Source organism: Nerophis ophidion, linkage group LG05 (assembly GCF_033978795.1).
Source record: "Nerophis ophidion isolate RoL-2023_Sa linkage group LG05, RoL_Noph_v1.0, whole genome shotgun sequence".
Classification (NCBI taxonomy): domain Eukaryota; kingdom Metazoa; phylum Chordata; class Actinopteri; order Syngnathiformes; family Syngnathidae; genus Nerophis; species Nerophis ophidion.
In genome coordinates, this window is record NC_084615.1 from 12019120 (window position 1) to 12038868 (window position 19749).

Consider the following 19749-nt stretch of genomic DNA (forward strand, 5'->3'; position numbering starts at 1 on the left):
TGCATGCACATCGCACAGCCCATTATTCTTTTTTGAAAATTGTTTTTAGAATGTGCCGACGCCAAATCGCAATTTGAATAATGGCCTAGCTCCATAACATATAAGTACATTTGCAAAGTATTCGCAGCGCTTCACTTTTTCCACATTTTATGTTACAGCCTTATTCCATAATGGAATAATTCATGTTTGTCCTCAAAATTCTACAGGCAATACCCCATAATGACAATGTGAAGTTGGTGCATATTATTAATTTAGCAAATGTATTGAAATAAAATAAATAAATCAATCAAATACAGGTAAATATTCACAGCCTTTGTTCAATACTTTGGCTGCACCTTTGGCAGCAATTACAGCATTAAGTCTTTTTTAGTACATTGCCAAAGCTTATCACACCTATCTTTGGGCACTTTTTTTATTTGTAATAAATTTGCAATTTTTTCACTGTACCATTTCGGAGCATTGTCTGTAAAATTTTGGGAACAAAAATTATTTTATTTTAGCTCATTTGGTTCAGTTGGTAGAGCGGCTGTGCCAGCAACTTGAGGGTTCCAGGTTCGATCCCTGCTTCCGTCATCCTAGTCACTGCCGTTGTGTCCTTGAGCAAGACACTTTACCCACCTGCTGCCAGTCTCGTCCACACCGGTTTAAAATGTAATTTAGATGATGAGTTTCACTGTGTAAAATTTTTTGAGTTACTAGAGAAAAGCGCTATATAAATATAATTCATTTCACGTCACTCTGAAAGAAGGCTGTAACATAAAAAGATGTGGAAAAAGTGAAGTGTTGTGTATATATTCTGTATGCACTGAAACTCTTATATTTGATTGACACCTGCAACACAAAAGCTAAGATAATGTTTTTTCTGCCAAATAGCCTAGCATATACTCATGTACGTTGAATTGGTTTTAGCATTTTTAATATACATCATGCATCAACACTGTATTCTTTCACTATGAAAACATGCGGACACCACCGATTAAACAAAGCATTCGCCCAACATTCTCCACTTAGTGAGAATATCCCCACGCCTAATTTCACTTCACTTTCCAGTTTTCTTTGACGTGTCGGAAGAGCCTTGCCTTAAGGTTGTGACGTAACAATAGGAAAAAGTAACGTTGTAACTCCTCAGTGTATTTAACTACGTGTTCTTTTACAAGTTGTTGATTTAGTACAATGTTAATAATTCATGGGTGGTAAACATGAAACCTTGTAACATAAGGAGCCTGTTCTGAAATTGTACATGTGAGCCTGTTCTGAAATTGTACATGTAAATACACAAGCAGCTCTGGCATATGCTGTATGTCCAAACTTTTTCATGCACGGTTTACTGCGAAGTGATGGAAAATGTCACAAATGAATCCCTTTCTTGCAAATCCTGTATCGCAAGATTCTTCTTTGGCCCTTGTTCTCCCTCCTACACGCCCTTTGTGGACACCGGTGGCTTCTTTTTGCACAAACCTGCTAACTCGCGAGTAATTAGGGTTGTCTCGATACCAATACAGTGCTACCGCTACCAAAGTGTGTTTTGATATTTTTCTAAATAAAGGGGAACATTAAAAAAATTCATTATTGTCATTATGTTAACGAAAAACTCTTAGGGTAAATTATAGGGCTGGCCGATATGCCCTAGTATTAATATCTGGATATTTTTAGGCCATGTCACGATACACCATATATATGTGGATATTTTGCCTTAGCCTTGAATGAACACTTGATGCATGTAATCACAGCAGTATGATGATTCTATATGTCTACATTCAAACATTCTTCTTCATACTGCATTAAGATATGCTACTTTTAAACTTTCATGCAGAGAAGGAAATCACAACTAAGTCAATTTAACAAAAGTGTATGTATTAAACAGTTATTAAGCAGTGGCACAAACATTCATGTCATTTCTAAAACAGAATGTGCAAGATTGTCAGACATTTTAAAACAAGCTGTGAGTGCACTTTTGTGCATGATGTCACTAAGATGACATACCAAACATCAGTAAATTAAAGTGCACTTTTTGTACGGAATGCCAGTACAATAGTTTAAAACAAATAAAGTGCACTTTTGTGCATGATGTCACTAAGATGACATACCAAACATCAGTAAATTAAAGTGCACTTTTTGTACAGAATGCCAGTACAACAGTTTAAAACAAATAAAGTGCACTTTTGTGCATGATGTCACACAAGATATTTTTCTATAAGTATCAAATAATAATGAGCTGCATAATAGGAAATCAAATAGTGTATGTCCTTTGCTATGTGGTAGGTTCCAGCGGACGCTATCTCCTTCTGTTGTTGACTAGTTTTTTTCATACGGTGTTGATGTGGAAATGGTTGCTTAGGCATTTTGTTGGTGTGGCACCGGCCAAAATTTTGACAAGTGGAGTTTCAAGCACTTTTCATTCTCTTAGCGGGTGACTTTTCCAATGATGCCAGTAGTACTGCTACTTTTTGTAGCAACGCTCCAGCCACACACTTGACATATGACGCTTGTCTGTTCAACATCTTTCCGCTTGAAGCCAAACCACCGCCAGACGATGGACCCCTTGCTGTTTTTCTTGGAATTAATTCTTATCCATTTGTTACCAGATTTGCACCTTTTCTTTCTCGTATTACCACTCGCACCACTCTGCTAGCATCACAGCTAACTTTACCTCCGGTACTTTCCTCTCTGCTCGGCGAGGGTACATGGCGTTGCACGCGCGACAGTATGTGACGTATGTAAGAAGGTGCACTTGTTTTATGTCTCTGTGAGAAGGAGAGACAAGATGGAGTGAAAAAGCCTGTAGTGTAATGCCCGCAGCTAAAAGCAACTGTGTGAGAACGTATACGGTAATATCACCATATAGTCATTTTCTATATCGCACAGACACAAACCTGTGATTATATCGAGTATATTCATATATCGCCCAGCCCTAGTACATGAAACATGTGACTTGAGAAACTGATCAGGCGGGCCGGTTCTACAATGAGAATGAAACTGGACACACTGGTGACGGTGGCAGAGAAGAGGACTGTTGACAAACTAGTGAGCATCCTGGATGATGCCAGTCACCCTCTGCATAGTGTTATCAGTAGCCAGAGGAGCCTGTTCAGTGCTAGACTGCTTCAACCCAAGTGCAGGACTAATAGACTCAAGAACTCCTTTGTCCCACACGCCATTAGACTGTACAACTCCTCTCTGGGACGGGGGGCCGGGGGTATTAGGATGACAGGGGATGCAAAACATTAACAGTACAATACGTTTTCATAACATGGTCAATACTGCCTACTTTGTCTTGTTATAGTCTTATTTTACTGTTATATTGTTATTCCCATTGTTTTTATTCTTTTTGTAATATTTCTCTATTTTGTTTCCATTTAAACCCCCATTATTTACTTTTTACTTTTTTCTTTAAATTGATCTCAACTCTGTACACTGCTGCTGGAATTTTAATTTACCTGAAGGAACTCTCCTGAAGGAATCAATAAAGTACTATCTATCTATCTATCTATCTATCTATATGTTTATTATTGCACTTTTGTCCTTAAATAAAATGTTGAACATACTAGACAACTTGTCTTTTAGTAGTAAGTAAACAAACAAAGACTCTTAATTAGTCTGCAGTAACATATTGTCTCATTTATACAACTATTATTCTATACACATTATGAGGGACAAACTGTAAAAAAGTATTATTATTGTACTTGTTCATTTACTGTTAATACCTGCTTATTTTCTGTTTTAACATGTCCTAACTACACTTCTGTTAAAATGTAATAATCACTTATTCTTCTCTCCTTTGATACTTGACATTAATTTTGGATGATACCACACATTTGGGTATCGATCCGATACCAAGTAGTTACAGGGTCGTACGTTGGTCATATTCAAAGTCCTTATGTGTCCAGGGACACATTTACTGACTTTATAAACAAAATATGAATTAAATAAATGATCAACTAGATACACTCTTGTACTTGGTATCATTACAGTGGATGTCTGGTGTAGATAGATCCACCCGTGGCATTTGTTTACATTGTGACACCTGTGAGCTATTGCTTCACTACACAGCGTAGGAGGAAACATGTTTAGCCATTCCTCGTCCTCCAGTGATAACACAACCTTTAAGAAATGTACTTTATTTGTCACCATGGAGGCGGGGATTAGTAATTTAGAAGTAGCTAAAACACTGCGGATGGATGTTAGCTGCATGTCTTAAAGCAGTTCTTCCTGAGGGTGTTTCGGTGTTATAACTTCACCTTTATCTTGACTTTTTACACCAAAATGCGTTCATTTTCCCTTTTCTGTTTACACACTGTGTCTGCTTGTAAGTACTCTGTGTGTGTGCGCTGCCCAACCTGCTCCTCTGCTCCTAAACCCAGCAGACCTGCTGTCATGGCCGTTAAAAAAAAAATGGGGAAGCGGTACTTTTCAAACAGAGTATAATACCCTTTTTGATTGATTAGTACTGCGCTACTATACTAGTACTGGTGTACCGTACAACCCTGCGAGTAATATAGTATAATTTCCTTGGTTGTTATTCATTCCGTTCTATATGTCTGCCTGTGGTGTGACTTTGGGTGTTGGGGTTGAATGGTAATCCTAAAAACCAACATGGACTTTGAGTTTGCTTTTGTGGAGAAACTGGACAAACACTGGTGTGAGTGGTTCACCAGTCACATTATTAAGTGTCACCAGTGAGAGGGGATCAGGGTTTTGCACGTGTTTCCCGGGGAGATATAAATGAGCTGGCACCGCTGCTGAAAAACACGTCCACGTTATCGTAAGGCGAAGCTGCGAGGGGACGAGATGTCAAAAGATTATCGCAGAGGAAATAATCCAAGGATTGGAGAAAAATACCATCACTTCCACGTTTGAGCTAAATAATCCAAATCTCCGCTCCTTCCATCTTCTATTAAGCCTTTATTTTCGTCTTTTTTACCAACTTTGATCTCAACTTCCTTCACCAAGCGTGGGACTGCAGATGAATGCAGAGATTAGCACCACTTTAGGTGACACACTCTGCTAACAGCATTTCACTTTTTACGGCTTTGTGTTCTGTTTTGTAGAAGTGGAAATCTTTGAATACCTGACGATTTGATTATGCTTCTTGGGGTGACGATTTGATTCAGACTGGAGTCCTGTAATATAGTTATTGTTAAATAAATGATAAAAGAATTAGGTTAGACAAGCTTGTCTTGGCTGCTAAAGAAGATCGTCAAATTTATTGTCACTTTTATTCATTTGATGGGTCGTCTGCTGTAAAATCATACAGAAGTCAAACATATTTAAGTACCGTATTTCCTTGAATTGCCGCCGGGGCGCAAATTAATTTAAAACCTCTTCTCACTCCGGCGTTTACTAAAGGAATGCGGTAAAGGCAAGCATGCGCTAATTATTTTAAAACCCTCTTCTCACTCCGGCGCTTACCAAAGGCATGCGGTAAATTTAGGCCTGAGCTTATAAATTTGAGTGTGATATAAGGATACCATCATGAAAAGCACATTTAATAAAAAAAACTTTATGATCTTACCTTTACTTATAAATGAAGTCCATGCGCAGCTCCTTCTGATCAAAAAGCATCGATAACTTGTTTATAGAAGTCTTCCTTATCTTTCTTCAGTTTTAAGTCTCTTTGTCTCGATGGAGATCTTCCTTTATTACCTCCTGCTTCGATTGAAAGTCCAGTTTAGAAAACTGTTTTATTTTAGATGTGTAATCCTCCATGTTAAAAGTGCAAGCGAGAGGAAAAAATAAAGGATCGCTGCTCACTCTTGCTGCTTGTTGTCACTTCTTCTGCAGCCGAGTAGTCGCAAGAAGGATCACTAGCGCCCTCTACCACCAGGAGGCGGGAGTCATTTAATGACTCATATTTGACACACGCAGCTACGGTATATTAATAAAACATAGCTGCTTACTGTTCTTTTTAGCATATTCAATAGTTTGGACCTTAAATCCTACTGAATAGCTCTTAATCTTCTTCCCTTTATGCGATTTCAAATGATTGAAATTAGCCTCCTCCATTTTGATGACAATGATGACAGGTGAAGTGTCACTCGTGACGTGACGAGTTTGACCCTGCGGAAATTCTCGACATGCGCTAATAAAAAAAAAATTTTGCGAAACGAGTTTGACCCGGCGTTAATCCTGAGCTGGCGGTAATGCTAAGCATGCGCTAATTATTTTGCGATATGAGTTTGACCCGGCAGTAATTCTACGCAGGCGCATAGGGGGCGGCATGGCGTAGTGTGTAGAGCGGCCGTGCCAGAAACCTGAGGGTTGCAGGTTCGCTTCCCACCTATTAACATCCAAAATCGCTGCCGTTGTGTCCTTGGGCAGGACACTTCACCCTTGCCCCCGGTGCCGCTCACACCGGTGAAGGTTTGGTGGTGGTCGGAGGGGCCGTAAGCGCAAACTGGCAGCCACGCTTCCGTCAGTCTACCCCAGGGCAGCTGTGGCTACAAATGTAGCTTACCACCACCAGGTGTGAATGAATGATGGGTTCCCACTGCTCTGTGAGCGCTTTGAGTATCTAACAATAGGAAAGCGGATATAAATCTAATCCATTAGTATTATTATTACTTTTTACCCGGCGGCATCCATCCATCCATCCATCCATCATCTTCCGCTTATCCGAGGTCGGGTCGCGGGGGCAGCAGCCTAAGCAGGGAAGCCCAGACTTCCCTCTCTCCAGCCACTTCGTCTAGCTCTTCCCGGGGGATCCCGAGGCGTTCCCAGGCCAGCCGGGAGACATAATCTTCCCAACGTGTCCTGGGTCTTCCCCGTGGCCTCCTACCAGCTGGACGTGCCCTAAACACCTCCCTAGGGAGGCGTTCGGGTGGCATCCTGACCAGATGCCCGAACCACCTCATCTGGCTCCTCTCGATGTAGAGGAGCAACGGCTTTACGTTGAGTTCCTCCTTGATGGCAGAGCTTCTCACCCTATCTCTAAGGGAGAGACCCGCCACCCGGCGGAGGAAACTCCTTTCGGCCGCTTGTACCCGTGATCTTATCCTTTCGGTCATGACCCAAAGCTCATGACCATAGGTGAGGATGGGAACGTAGATCGACCGGTAAATTGAGAGCTTTGCCTTCCGGCTCAGCTCCTTCTTCACCACAACGGAACGATACAACGTCCGCATTACTGAAGACGCCGCACCGATCCGCCTGTCAATCTCACGATCCATTCTTCCCCCACTCGTGAACAAGACTCCTAGGTACTTGAACTCCTCCACTTGGGGCAGGGTCTCCTCCCCAACCCGGAGATGGCACTCCACCCTTTTCCGGGCGAGAACCATGGACTCGGACTTGGAGGTGCTGATTCTCATTCCGGTCGCTTCGCACTAGGCTGCGAACCGATCCAGTGAGAGCTGAAGATCCCGGCCAGATAAAGCCATCAGGACTACATCATCTGCAAAAAGCAGAGACCTAATCCCGAGGCAATTAAAGGAAATACAGTAGCGGTAGAAAAATGGATGGATGGATAGATATTTCCATAGTTAGAGATTAAAAAATGGTTTATCTTCTAAATGTTTTTCAGCATGATGATAGCCCTTTAAAGACATGAAATAACACCCTTTTTTGTCACCTCTTTTTATCCAATATGATAAAGCTTCCTGAAGCCCAGCCAATCAGTGGCCACCATACTGAACATTGTGTGCTCTGATTGGTTTACTATTAAAGTATTGATATTTTTTGTTGTTTTTTATCCATTTTATCCTTGAAAATACTTAATGTAGGACACAATGTGTATAATATACTTGTGGCGAGGGACGACTGTAGTTTTAAAGCAGCAGGCGCAGGTTTACCACAACAGCTCATGAATTTATCTGTCAGGTGCTATTTATAAATACAGCTGTTTACACATCATATAACTGTCACACAGCGGTACTAGTATAGCATCGCGGTAGTAATGAATCAAAAACTGTACTATGCTCTGTTTGAAAAGAACTCCATACCCATTTAAAAACATTAATTTTCAACGGGCATGATGGCGCGTCATCACGTGGTGACTTTCCTGGTTTTACCGGCAGAGGAGCATGTTGGGCAGCGCGCACACACAGAGTACTTACAAGCAAACACAGTGTGTAGACAGAAAAGGGAGAACGGACGCATTTTGGTGTAAAAAGTCAAGATAAAGGTGAAGTTATGACACTGAAACACCCTCAGGAAGAGCTGCTTTAAGACCTGCAGCTAACGCCCATCCACAGTGTTTTAGCTTCTTCTAAATCAATAATCCTGGTCTCCATGGCGACAATGTAATTGTCTTACAAGTACCATTATCACTGGAGGACAAGGACTAAGTAAACATGCTTCACTACACACCGTAGGAGGATACAATAGCTCACCGGCGTCACAATGTAAACAAATGCCAAGGATGGATCTACACCTGACATCCACTGTAATGATACCAAGTACAAGAACGTATCTAGTTGATACTACTATGATTACATCGATATTTTTCACCGTCACAAAATCTTTTTTCCTTTTTTAAAAATTCATACCAAGATTACGTCAACATTTTTTGGCATCACAACGTCTTTCTTTTTTTTTCAATGTATATTATGTTTACAAAGTCAGGAAAAAATGTCCCTGGACACCTGAGGACTTTGAATACGACCAATGTATGATCCTGTAACTACTTGGTATCAAATCGATACCTAAATGTGTGGTATCATCCAAAACTAATGTCAAGTATCAAAGAAGAGAAGAATAAGTGATTATTACATTTGAACAGAAGTGTAGATAGAACATGTTTAAACAGAAAATAAGCAGATAGTAACATTAAATGAACAAGTAGATTAATAATCCGTTTTTATAGTTTGTCCCTCATAATGTGTAGAAAATAATAGGTGTATAAATGACACAATATGTTACTGCATATGTCAGCAGACTAATTAGGAGTCTTTGTTTGTTTACTTACTACTAAAACACCAGTTGTCTAGTATGTTCAACATTTTAATCAAGGACTAAATTGCAATAATAAACATATGTTTCATGTACTAGGGCTGGGCGATATATGGAATATACTGGATGTATCGCAGGTTTGTTTCCGTGCGATATAGAAAATGACTATATGGTGATATTGGAGTATATGTTCTCACACAGTTGCTTTTAGCTGCGGGCATCTCACTCCATCTTGTCTCCTTCTCACGGAGACATAAAACAAGTGCACCTTCTTGCATACGTCACATACTGTCGCGCGTGCAACGTCATACACCCTCGCCGAGCAGAGAGGAATGTACAATAGGTAAAGTTAGCTGTGATGCTAGCGGAGTGGTGCGAGTGGTAATACGAGAGAGAAAAGGTGCCAATCTGGTAACAAATGAAGAAGAATGAATTCCAAAAAAAACAGCAGGGGTTCCATCGTCTGGCGGTGGTTTGGCTTCAAGCAGAAAGATGTTGAACAGACAACCGTAATATGTCAAGTTTGTGGCAAAAGTATAAATGACACAACATGTTACTGCAGACTAATTAGGAGTCTTTGTTTGTTTACTTACTACTAAAAGACAAGTTTTCTAGCATGTTCAACATTTTATTGAAGGACTAAATGACAATAATAAACATATGTATATGTACACTAACATTTTATGTTACAATAATGACATTTTCTGTGGTCCCCTTTGTTTAGAAAAGTACCAGAAAAGTATTGAAATACATTTTGGTACCAGTACCAAAATATTGGTATGGGAACAACCCTACTTCAAATACATTTTTTAAAGTGCTTACATAAACAGTTATTTTTAAAGTGCTAACATCAACAAGTATTTCTTCGCTGACAAGCAAGCGGCGATCGTAGGATGTGGATGTGGAAGTGGCCCTTTCAAAGTAAAAGATTTGAGAAGAAGAGTGTCCACATGGATAATTGAAATGGCTGAATGAGGGGATGACACAGCTGCTGGGCTCTGACATGTCCGTCCTCCTCAGGTACCATCGGCTTCTTTGCCTGCTTCTGGTTTGTGAAGAAGATCTACAGCGTGGTGAAAGTGGACTAGAAGGAGCAGAGACTGAGTTAAGTGTTTTGAAGGACCTGAACTGAGGCCATCATTAAATCACACCAGCCCGTCCTCTTTTCTTTTGTGCTTTAACCTTTTTTTTTTTTTTTTTTTTTACCTTCACTTGACCCGATGATGTCGTCACAGTGAACACATTGTTCTGCTGGGTTCAAACACAAGTCTTGTTTGCATTTGGACTCAAGATCATGTCTATTTAGATTTTCTATTCCATGAAGTTTTGGTTCTACTCACTGCAATGAGGGGGAAACACAGATGCTTGTACATATATATTGTATAGATCGAAGGAGCGCTTGATACTGTTTTTGTTTTAGGTAAAAGGTGGGCTTTAAATCTTGATTCTATCCGCTTGTATCGTAGACAATATAAAACACTGACATTGTTGCTGTCCTTTTTCTCTCCTATTTATACCACATGGGACTTTAAAGAGCTGCATCATATCGTTTTTATTCTAATCCAGCTCCAAATCTTTTCATTTCCAATTCACGGATCATTATCAGAACTGTTTTTGCAACACCGTTTTGCTTGAGTGGGAGCTCACCACTCAATCTCTGTTTAGCAAATATATGCAATTAATCCAACACATGGACACTATGTGTGACTCTTTGTTTTCCAGCTCAAAAAGATCGTCTTTATCCATTATTAAATCCGGCTTTGTTTTATTCATTTATTTTTGTGGACGCCTGTTTGAAACAACTGTATGGTCAGCTGTAATACACCCTCCCACCACTTGTGGCAGTACACTGCTGGCCAGCATTTTATTTCAGAGCTTTTTACTTATCTTTCGTCATTGGCTTTACGCCATAATCTCCATGTGAGCATGAACCAATACATTCTGTCTATTCTAGTTCTTAAGCATTAAAATTGAGAAAATAACTATTCAAATTAAAGCTGCAAGCAGTGATGGACGGGACTGCTTTGGCTGCTGCCCCCGCGACGCGTTAGCTAGCCGGCAGCCATTTTAACAAGTATTTCACACGAGGGCCACGCACAACTAATGTTAATATTATTCAGATATTGTGTCACTGGCGCGTTTATGCCATTTATAAGATTACATACTGGGAGCGGTAGGAAAAAAAAAACCCAAAAACGTCTCGCTCTCTGTGTGAGCGCACGGCGACCATCTTAGAAATGTTTTTCAGCGCAGCGGTTCTTTGAAGGCTAATAAAATCAAAACCAGACCATTCATTGTCTTTACCGTAGCATAAAAAGTGCAGATGGCCTTAAAACGCCACAACAGTCAGGCACCAAGTGTAAGTACCTAAAATAAAGAATGTCGGACGCTTGTTTTTATGATATGCAGGCAAACCACAACTTTAAAACATAGCGGTTTAGCTACGGCACCTGGCAGCCATCTTGGTGTAGACCAGGGATGCCCACACTTTTTCTGCAGGCGAGCTACATTTCAATTGACCAACTCGAGGGGATCTACGTCATTTATATATATCATTTATATTTATTTATTTATGAAAGAGACATTTTTGTAAACAAGTTAAATGTGTTTAATGATAATACAAGCATGTGTAACACATATAGATGTCTTTCTTTCACGAAGACAAGAATATAAGTTGGTGTATTACCTGATTCTGATGACTTGCATTGATTGGAATCAGACAGTAATGATGATAACGCCCACATTTTCAAATGGAGGAGAAAAAAAGTTGTCCTTTCTGTACAATACCACATGAAAGTGGTTGGTTTTTGGCATCTAATTCATCCAGGTTCCATACACTTTACAAGAAAAACATTGGCGGCAAATTCCGTAGCTTGCTTGATTGACATTCACGGCACCCGAGGGTCTTGTGAGATGACGCTGGCTGCTGCCAGTTCATTATTATGAAAAAATGACAGAGAGGAAGGCGAGAAACACTTTATTTCAACAGACTTTCGCGCCGTCCCTTCCGTCGAAACTCTAAAGGCCGACTGCACATTTCCTATCTTCACAATAAAAGCCCTGCTTCATGCTGCCTGCGCTAACAAAATAAGAGTCTCGGAAAGCTGACGTGCACAAGTGATGTGCACGCCAGCTTTCTGAGGGAACGCTTGTGCACGCCAGTTTTCCGAGACTCTGTATTTAGTTAGCGCAGGCAGCATGAAGCAGGGCTTTTATTGTGAAGATAGGAAATGTGCAGTCGGCCTTTAGAGTTTTGACGGAAGGTACGGCGCGAGAGTCTGTTGAAATAAAAAGTGTTTCTCGCCTTCCTCTCGGTCATATTTTGATAATAATGATCTTGCAGCAGCCAGCGTCATCTCACAAGACCCTCCGGTACCGTGAATGTCATATAAGTGACGTCTTGGTGAAGATTGATGATCACTAATTTTTAGGTCTATTTTAAAAAAAAACCTGGCTGGAGATCGACTGACACACCCTCCGCGGTCGACTGGTAGCTCGCGATCGACGTAATGGGCACCCCTGGTGTAGACCATCACAGCCCCTCCCCCACGAATGTTGGTGCGTGCGCAACAGCAGCAGACGCTACGGAGAAAAAAGAAGAAAAAACCCCGTCTCCCTCACTGTCTGCGCACGGCGGCCATCTTTGAAATGGTTTTCAGCGCAGCGGTTCTTTGAAGGCTAATAAAATCAAAACCGTAGCAGTGATTAAAACTATTTCATCAACTTTTAATCAAAAGGGTTCAATCTCTCTTCTCTTGCTTATTTGAAGCCGAAACGACAAACGGCCTCAGAGGAGATAATGTTAGGAAAAAAAAAGCGAATTTTTTAAGCCAACTTTTGTATTGAAGGGGGAATTGCAAACTTCCTGTTGATTTTAGCTGGGAGGTATGAAATATAGGTCTAACTGAGACCTACGTAGTGGTTTTTGTTTTTAATGTTTCTACGACGTTCCTACTGGAAGTTACAGACAGTTTTGTCAGTTTTTTTTCCTAGGGGGCGCTAGAGCGCAATTTTGAGTTTTGGTTTTTTGATTAGATCGCAATTTTCGCCAGTCCTGATGTGTGTGTCACATTTGGTGAATTTTGAAGCATGTTAAGGGGGTCAAATTACAGCTCAAAGAGGCGGCGGTATAATAAAGAATAATAATAAAACCTTCGAAATTCAATATGGTCCTCTGTCCCAAATGGACATTCGGTCCCTGATAAGAGTGTTTTCCCCACATATATAAAATCATGTTCAAAGTTTCTGCAACATCCCAATAATGCTTTATTTAGAAATTGGAAAAAATGCTGATTTTCAGAATAAAATACTTATTTCTATCTTACAAGTCCTGCTAATTTCTAGATGTACAAATCTTAATTTAGGATGTCTGAAGTCAAATTAACTAGATTGCTCAAATTTCACTAGTTTAGAGTATTTTTAGCTTATATTTCGTCACTTCTTTTTTGCAGTGCAATGTCAAACAAGTCATAGAGAAGTTTCTCAAGCGCAAAAACGATGACTTAAGTGGTCAAACTATACCATATTTCCTTGAATTGCCGCCAGGTATATAGTATGCGCCTGCCTACAATTACTGCCGGGTCAAACTCGTTTCGCAAAATAATTAGCACATGTTTAGGATTACTGTCGGCTCAGGATTAACGCCGGGTCAAACTCGTTTCACCAAAAATTAGCATATGCCTAGAATTTCCGCCGGGTCAAACTCGTCACGTCACGAGTGACACTTCACCTGTCATCATTTTCAAAATGGAGGAGGCTGATTTGAATCATTTGAAATCGCATAAAGGGAAGAAGATTAAGAGCTATTCAGTAGGATTTAAGGTCCAAGCTATTGAACATGCTAAAAAGAACAGTAAGCAGCTATGTTTTATTAATATACCGTAGCTGTGTGTGTCAAATATGAGTCATTAAATGACTCCCGCCTCCTGGTGGTAGAGGGCGCTAGTGAGCCTTCTTGCGACTACTCGGCTGCAGAAGAAGTGACAACAAGCAGCAATCCTTTATTTTTTCCTCTCGCTTGCACTTTTAACATGGAGGATTACATATCTAAAATAAAACCGTTTTCTAAACTGGACTTTCAATGGAAGCAGGAGGTAATAAAGGAAGATCTTCACCAAGACAGACAGGCTTTTAAAACGGAAGAAAGATAAGGAAGACTTCTATAAACAAGTTATCGATGCTTTTGATCAGAAGGAGCTGCGCATGGACTTCATTTATAAGTAAAGGTAAGATCATAACGATTTTTTATCAAATGTAATTTTCATGATGGTATCCTTACATCACACTCAAATTTTTAAGAGCAGGCTTAAATTTACCGCATGCCTTTGGTAAGTGTCGGAGTGAGAAGAGTTTTTAAATTAATTAGCGCTCCGGCGGCAATTTAAGGAAATACGGTAGTTTAATTTGCCCCTAAAATGTTGTTAAAACACCTACTCATTATTAATTTGCTTTATTTATATTAACACAACAGAATTGTGTGTGTGTGTGTGTGTGTGTGTGTGTGTGTGTGTGTGTGTGTGTGTGTGTGTGTGTGTGAGAGAGAGACACACGACACTTGACTGGGCCCCGGACCCCAGTGTAGTGTGAAAAGGCCCCAAAGTCAAAAAGGTTAAGAACCCCTTTTTTAAACCATTTCAAAGGATATTGTTTATAACAAATTTGAATGGAAGAAAAGATGTATCATATCTAAGATGTTTGCGTGTACAAAAAACAAACCACTAAATGGAGTTTATCTTTTTTTTTACAATCTGCATCTTTTATGTATAAAAGTACAGGCAACAATTAACCATCAACATCACTCACTTTTCTTCAACACATTTTTTGGTGGTGCACAAGAAATGATATACAAAATACATTAAAGTCAACTTTTAACAAAACGTTTGGCAACACTTTACAATGGAAAAGTCTAGAAGAATAAAGTAGAGATCAGCACATTTGTCTTATCACGTCTGAACAGGTTTTTTCTTCCCTAAAATAGCGAAGGTTTGACAACAGGAAATTACTCAAAATCAGTAGGGATCTTGGACTAAGTGCATCCGCACAGTTTTTACATTTGATTTTACAGCCTTATTCCAAAATAGAAGACATTCATTTTTGTCCCCAAAATTCTACAATCAATACCGCATTATGACAATGTGAATTTTATTTTTTTTTATTTTGCAAATGCATCAAAAATGTAAATACTAAATCACATTTACTTTAGTATTGACATCCTTTGCTAAGTACTTAGTTGACAGCAGTTCCAGCCTCAGGTCTTTTTCAATACGGTGCCACAAACTTGGCACATCTTTCTTTGGGCACTTTCTCTCATTCCTCTTTGCAGCACCTCTCAAGCTCCACCAGTTTGGATGAGAAGTGTTGGTTTTCATCCAGGATGTATCTGTACATTGTTGCATTCATATTTCCCTCTATCCTGACTAGTTCCTGCAGCTAAAAAGCATCCCCACATCATGATGCTGCCACCACCATGTTTCACTGTAGGGATGGTATTGTCCTGGTCCTGCTTTCTTCCAAACATTCACGCCAAAGACTTCAATCTTTGTCTAATCAGGCCAGAGGATTTAGTTTCTCACGGACTGAGAGTCTTTCAGGTGCATTTTGGCAAACTTTTGACTCCAGGCCTGATTGGTGGATTGTCCTTCTGGAAGGTTCTCCTCTCCACAGAGGAATGCTGTCGTTCTGACAGAGTGACCTTGGTCTTGGTCACCCCCTGACTAGACTAAGATGAATGCAGCAATGTACAGAGACATCCTGGATGAAAAGCAACACTTCCCATCCAACCTGATGGAGCTTATTTTGGCATTGTCTTGCTTATTTCAGCAAGACAATGCCAAGCCAGGTGTTACAACAGCGTGGCTTCATAGTAAAAGATTGCTGGTACTAGACTGGCCTGCCTGTAGTCCAGACATTGAACATATGTGCAGGCTAAAATATGAGGCAGGAGACTGTTGAACAACTTAAGTTGTACATCAAGCAAGAATGGGAAATAATTCCACTTCAAACATGTGTCTCCTCAGTTCCCAAACCTGCACTGAGTGTTGTTCAAAGGAAAGGCCATGTAACACACTGGTAAAAATTCCTTTTTTGACATGTGTTGCTGCCATTACATTCTAACTTCATGATTATTTGCAAAACATACCAAAGTTTGTCAGCGTGAAGATGAAAATATCTTGTCTTTGCAGTCTATTTAATTGAATATAAGTTGAAAAGGATTTGTTTTTATTTAGCATTTACACAAGGTGACAACTTCACTGCTTTTGTGTTTATGAGCTACAATCTGCTGTTTTGAGGGGAAAGCTGACAGAGAGATGCTTTAAATGTTGAAGAGTGGCAAAGCAGGGTTGTTGAAACTGAGGGTCGGGGGCCCAAAGTCACATCAGGCTTTGAAAAAAAGACAAAATAAGAGAGAGAGTTGAGAGGCAACAAGAATAGAACCCAACTTATTTCACAACTCATCTGACTAAACAATTAAGGGAATTATTCAGTTGCTCACCCAACCGACTGTAGTCTAAACACACTCACACTATGGACACACAAAGTGTACACACAGTCACACTATGGACACACAAAGTCTAGGCTGGTGACTAGGATCCTAGACCTCCTTAAAGAGTCCAACACCACTTATGTGGACGTATTGTAAAGGCAACACAATACAATACAGCAGCAGCTCAACTTGAGAGTTAAGGGACTGGAGAGTTTTGCTTTGAGTTGCAAACACAAAAAGTTGTGTAGCAGCAGAAATATTTGGTCTTACTTGCTAACATGGTCTTACAGCTTAAGATGGACACCACCTGGTTTTAGCAACCACTGGAAGGTCGAGATGGAAAAGACCGGAAGAAGTGGATTAGTCTGAGCCAATTAAAGACAGCCAAGTACGTTGAAATAATAACTTCAGGGCGGACATTTATCCATGAAAATATGAAGAAGCTGCTAAATGTTGTGCTTGAAGGAGATGCCTTACAAGTCCTCTGTCCAAGGTCAATGTTGCACGTCAGTTCTTAAATGTCAAGTGAAGTCAATTATATTTATATAGCGTTTTTCTATAGTGACTCAAAGCGCTTTTACGTAAAGAAAGCCAATATCTAAGTTCCATTTAATGGCACTGGGAACAGGTGACTAAAGTGTCTTGCCCAAGGACACAACAGCAGTGACTAGGATGGCGGAAGCGGGGAATCGAACCTGGAACCCTCAAGTTGCTGGCAGGGCCGCTCTACCAACCGAGCTATGCCGCCCCAAATAAATAAAAATTAACTATTTTCTTCTAAAAAGGTTTTGTGTTTTTTTTTTGGGGGGGGGGGGGCACCAATTAAATTGATTTCAATCCATTTCACGGAGAGACATTGATTTGAGATGCAAGTGTTTTGAGTTAAGAGCTCTGCCCCAGGCTGACAGTTGAGGAACTGCTGTAAAGTACAAAAAGTAAACATACTTTGGTGCGGTTCGCTTGGCTGTTTGGTCCTGGGACCAAAAGTTGCGTGATAAAGACGATCCAAGGACTTGACCAGGCAGATCTTGGAACAGGTTTTGTACATTCTGGACCTTGGATGGCACCAGCGGCCTCTAAAAACACTTTGAAGACAGAACCTCCGTGTCCGGTCCTTGTAGAACCGCACCAGAGTTCACCGGGTCAGTCCCATGACTGCGATCAAAGGACCGCACCCGCAGAGTCCACACTTTTAGACGTAGGAGTACAGTCTAGACCGGGGGTTCTTTACCTTTTTCAACTTTTTCCCCTCAAACTTGAACACTAAATGAGTCATCTTAGTCTTGATCTGCCAATATGTTTGTGAAATAAACAGATTCCCCACTTTGGTCATCATTTCTACGCTTAAAAGACATTTTAAGCGCTTCTTTTTGCTTGTTGAGATTGTCATGAGTTCCACAAGTGGTGAACGCGGGTATTACAACAACAACGGTGAAGAAACGCAGGTCTAGACTCCTGAACAACATTAGGGACTCCAAGGTAAAGGTTCCCAAGCCCATCCCTTGGACTTTTAAAGGTACTTTCGAGCAACACCATAAATGTTCCAAGGAGTTCTACGTACTCAGCTTCCCGTGGACCGTGAGCTCCCTGTCGGAGCTGACGCTGGTGGAGGTGGTGTCCTTGCGACTGTCCCTGGACCTCCTCTCGAACGTGGGGGACGAGGAGGTGGTGCACTCCTCCCAGGTCTGCAGCGGGAAGACCCTGGCGGGCCGGTGGGCCGGCGCCCCGGAGCGGCGGCCTTCCCCGCCCGCGACGGTGAGGCAAGTCTCGGCGGCCGAGCTCTGGCCGGGGCGCCCCTGCTGGCAGAGCACCCCGCAGAGGAAGGCCAGGAACTCCTTCCTCACGCTGCGGTGCATGTACCCGTAGATGTAGGGGTGCAGGCAGCACTGCAGGAAGAAGAGCACCAGGGCCAGGGAGGACAACCACGGGGGCACGTCGGCTCTGGCGCTCATGGAGATGGTGTTCAGGACGCTATAGGGCCCCATGCTGAGGATGTAGGAGGCCATGATCACGAAGACCACGCGTGCCGCCTTGCAGTGGTAGCGGAAGCGGCGGTGCCTCACCCGAGCGGCCGAGTAGGGCTTGTCCGGAGAGCTGGCCTGCTGCGGTTGGGGTCCCTGGAAGTCCTGTGGGCACGGCTGGGAGTAGGACCGCGTCCGTATGGGGTGGACCAACGCGTTCTGCCGCCGGGCGGCTCGGAACACCATCCAGTAGCAGCCCAGCATGACCAGAACCGGCAGCCAAAAGGAGAAGGTGGCCACCACCACGGAGTAGGACAAGCTGTAGGACCACACCACCGAGCACATCTGGTGGTGCCGGTTGAAGTCGATGGCGCCCCAGCCGTACAGCGGGGGCGTGCTCTGCAGCAAGCTGAGCAGCCAGGTGCAGGCGATCAAGTTGGTGCCCAGGTGAGGGGTCATGCGGGTGGGGTAGGACAGAGGGTGGATGATGGCCAGGTAGCGGTCCACAGAAACCACCATGATTGTGTTGACGCCGGCAAACGCAAAGAGATGCATGAGCACCACCAAGGCTTGGCACAGCCGGGCGTCCAGGGGCCACACCCCGGGCACGGTGGCTGCGATGGCGAAGGGCATGACCAACACGGTCTGGAGGAGGTCGGCCAGCAGAAGGTTGAGGACGAAGCGGTTGGCCACGTGCAGCAGCTGGGGCTTGCGCTGGAACACCAGCAGGACCACCACGTTCCCGAACAAGGAGACGCACACGATGAGGGAGATGAGCGCCATCTTCAGGACGCTGTTGGTCCACGTCGGACTCTGGCCGACCAAGTCCAACTGCGAGTCCCAGGGAGGGTCGGTTACGTTCGGGGCCGGGCCGGGGGCCCGAGATGTCGGCATTCTTGGCGCCGTCAGTTCATCGTGAAGAACCGGGGCGATGTTTTGCTTTCGATTGTCTTTTTTCCATCACCCAAAAACTGTCGGCTCACGACTCGGACTGCCGCTCAAAAACTGTCAGATCAGCACCCGGACTGGCGCTCAAAAACTGGTCAGCTGAGGACTTGGACTGGTGCTCAAAAACTGTCAGCTGAGGACCCTGACTGGTGCTCAAAAACTGTCAGCTCAGCACCTGGACTGGTGCTCAAAAATTGGTCAGCTGAGGACGTTGACTGGCTCTAAAAAACAGGTCAGCTGAGGACCCGGATTGGTGCTCAAAAACTAGTCAGCTGATGACCCTGACTGGTGGTCAAAAACTGTTAGTTGAGGACCCTGACTGGCGCTCAAAACTGTCAGCTGAGAACCCGGACTGGTGCTCAAAAACTGTCAGCTGAGGACTTGGAGTGGTGCTCAAAAACTGTCAGCTGAGGACCCTGACTGGCGCTCAAAACTGTCAGCTGAGGACCCGGACTGGTGCTCAAAAACTGT

General features: G+C 42.4%; 2 protein-coding genes across 3 annotated transcripts in view; one reads left to right on the forward strand and one right to left on the reverse strand.

Moving 5' to 3' along the window:
- The window catches only part of LOC133552673 (transmembrane 9 superfamily member 2-like), a 34803-nt gene extending 24230 nt beyond the window's left edge, over window positions 1-10573 (forward strand). For both annotated transcript variants that reach the window (XM_061900040.1, XM_061900041.1), the window contains one exon: window positions 9907-10573. In XM_061900040.1, coding sequence (XP_061756024.1) covers window positions 9907-9974 — 68 coding nt within the window. In that variant the 3' untranslated portion in view covers window positions 9975-10573. The remainder of the gene's footprint in view (window positions 1-9906) is intronic.
- A 4042-nt stretch (window positions 10574-14615) lies between these two features.
- Window positions 14616-19313, reverse strand: LOC133552674 (probable G-protein coupled receptor 101). The gene has a single exon (XM_061900042.1). The coding sequence runs from the start codon at window positions 19222-19224 to the stop codon at window positions 17923-17925; it is 1302 nt and encodes a 433-aa protein (XP_061756026.1). The 5' UTR covers window positions 19225-19313; the 3' UTR covers window positions 14616-17922.
- Window positions 19314-19749: the final 436 nt, after the last annotated feature.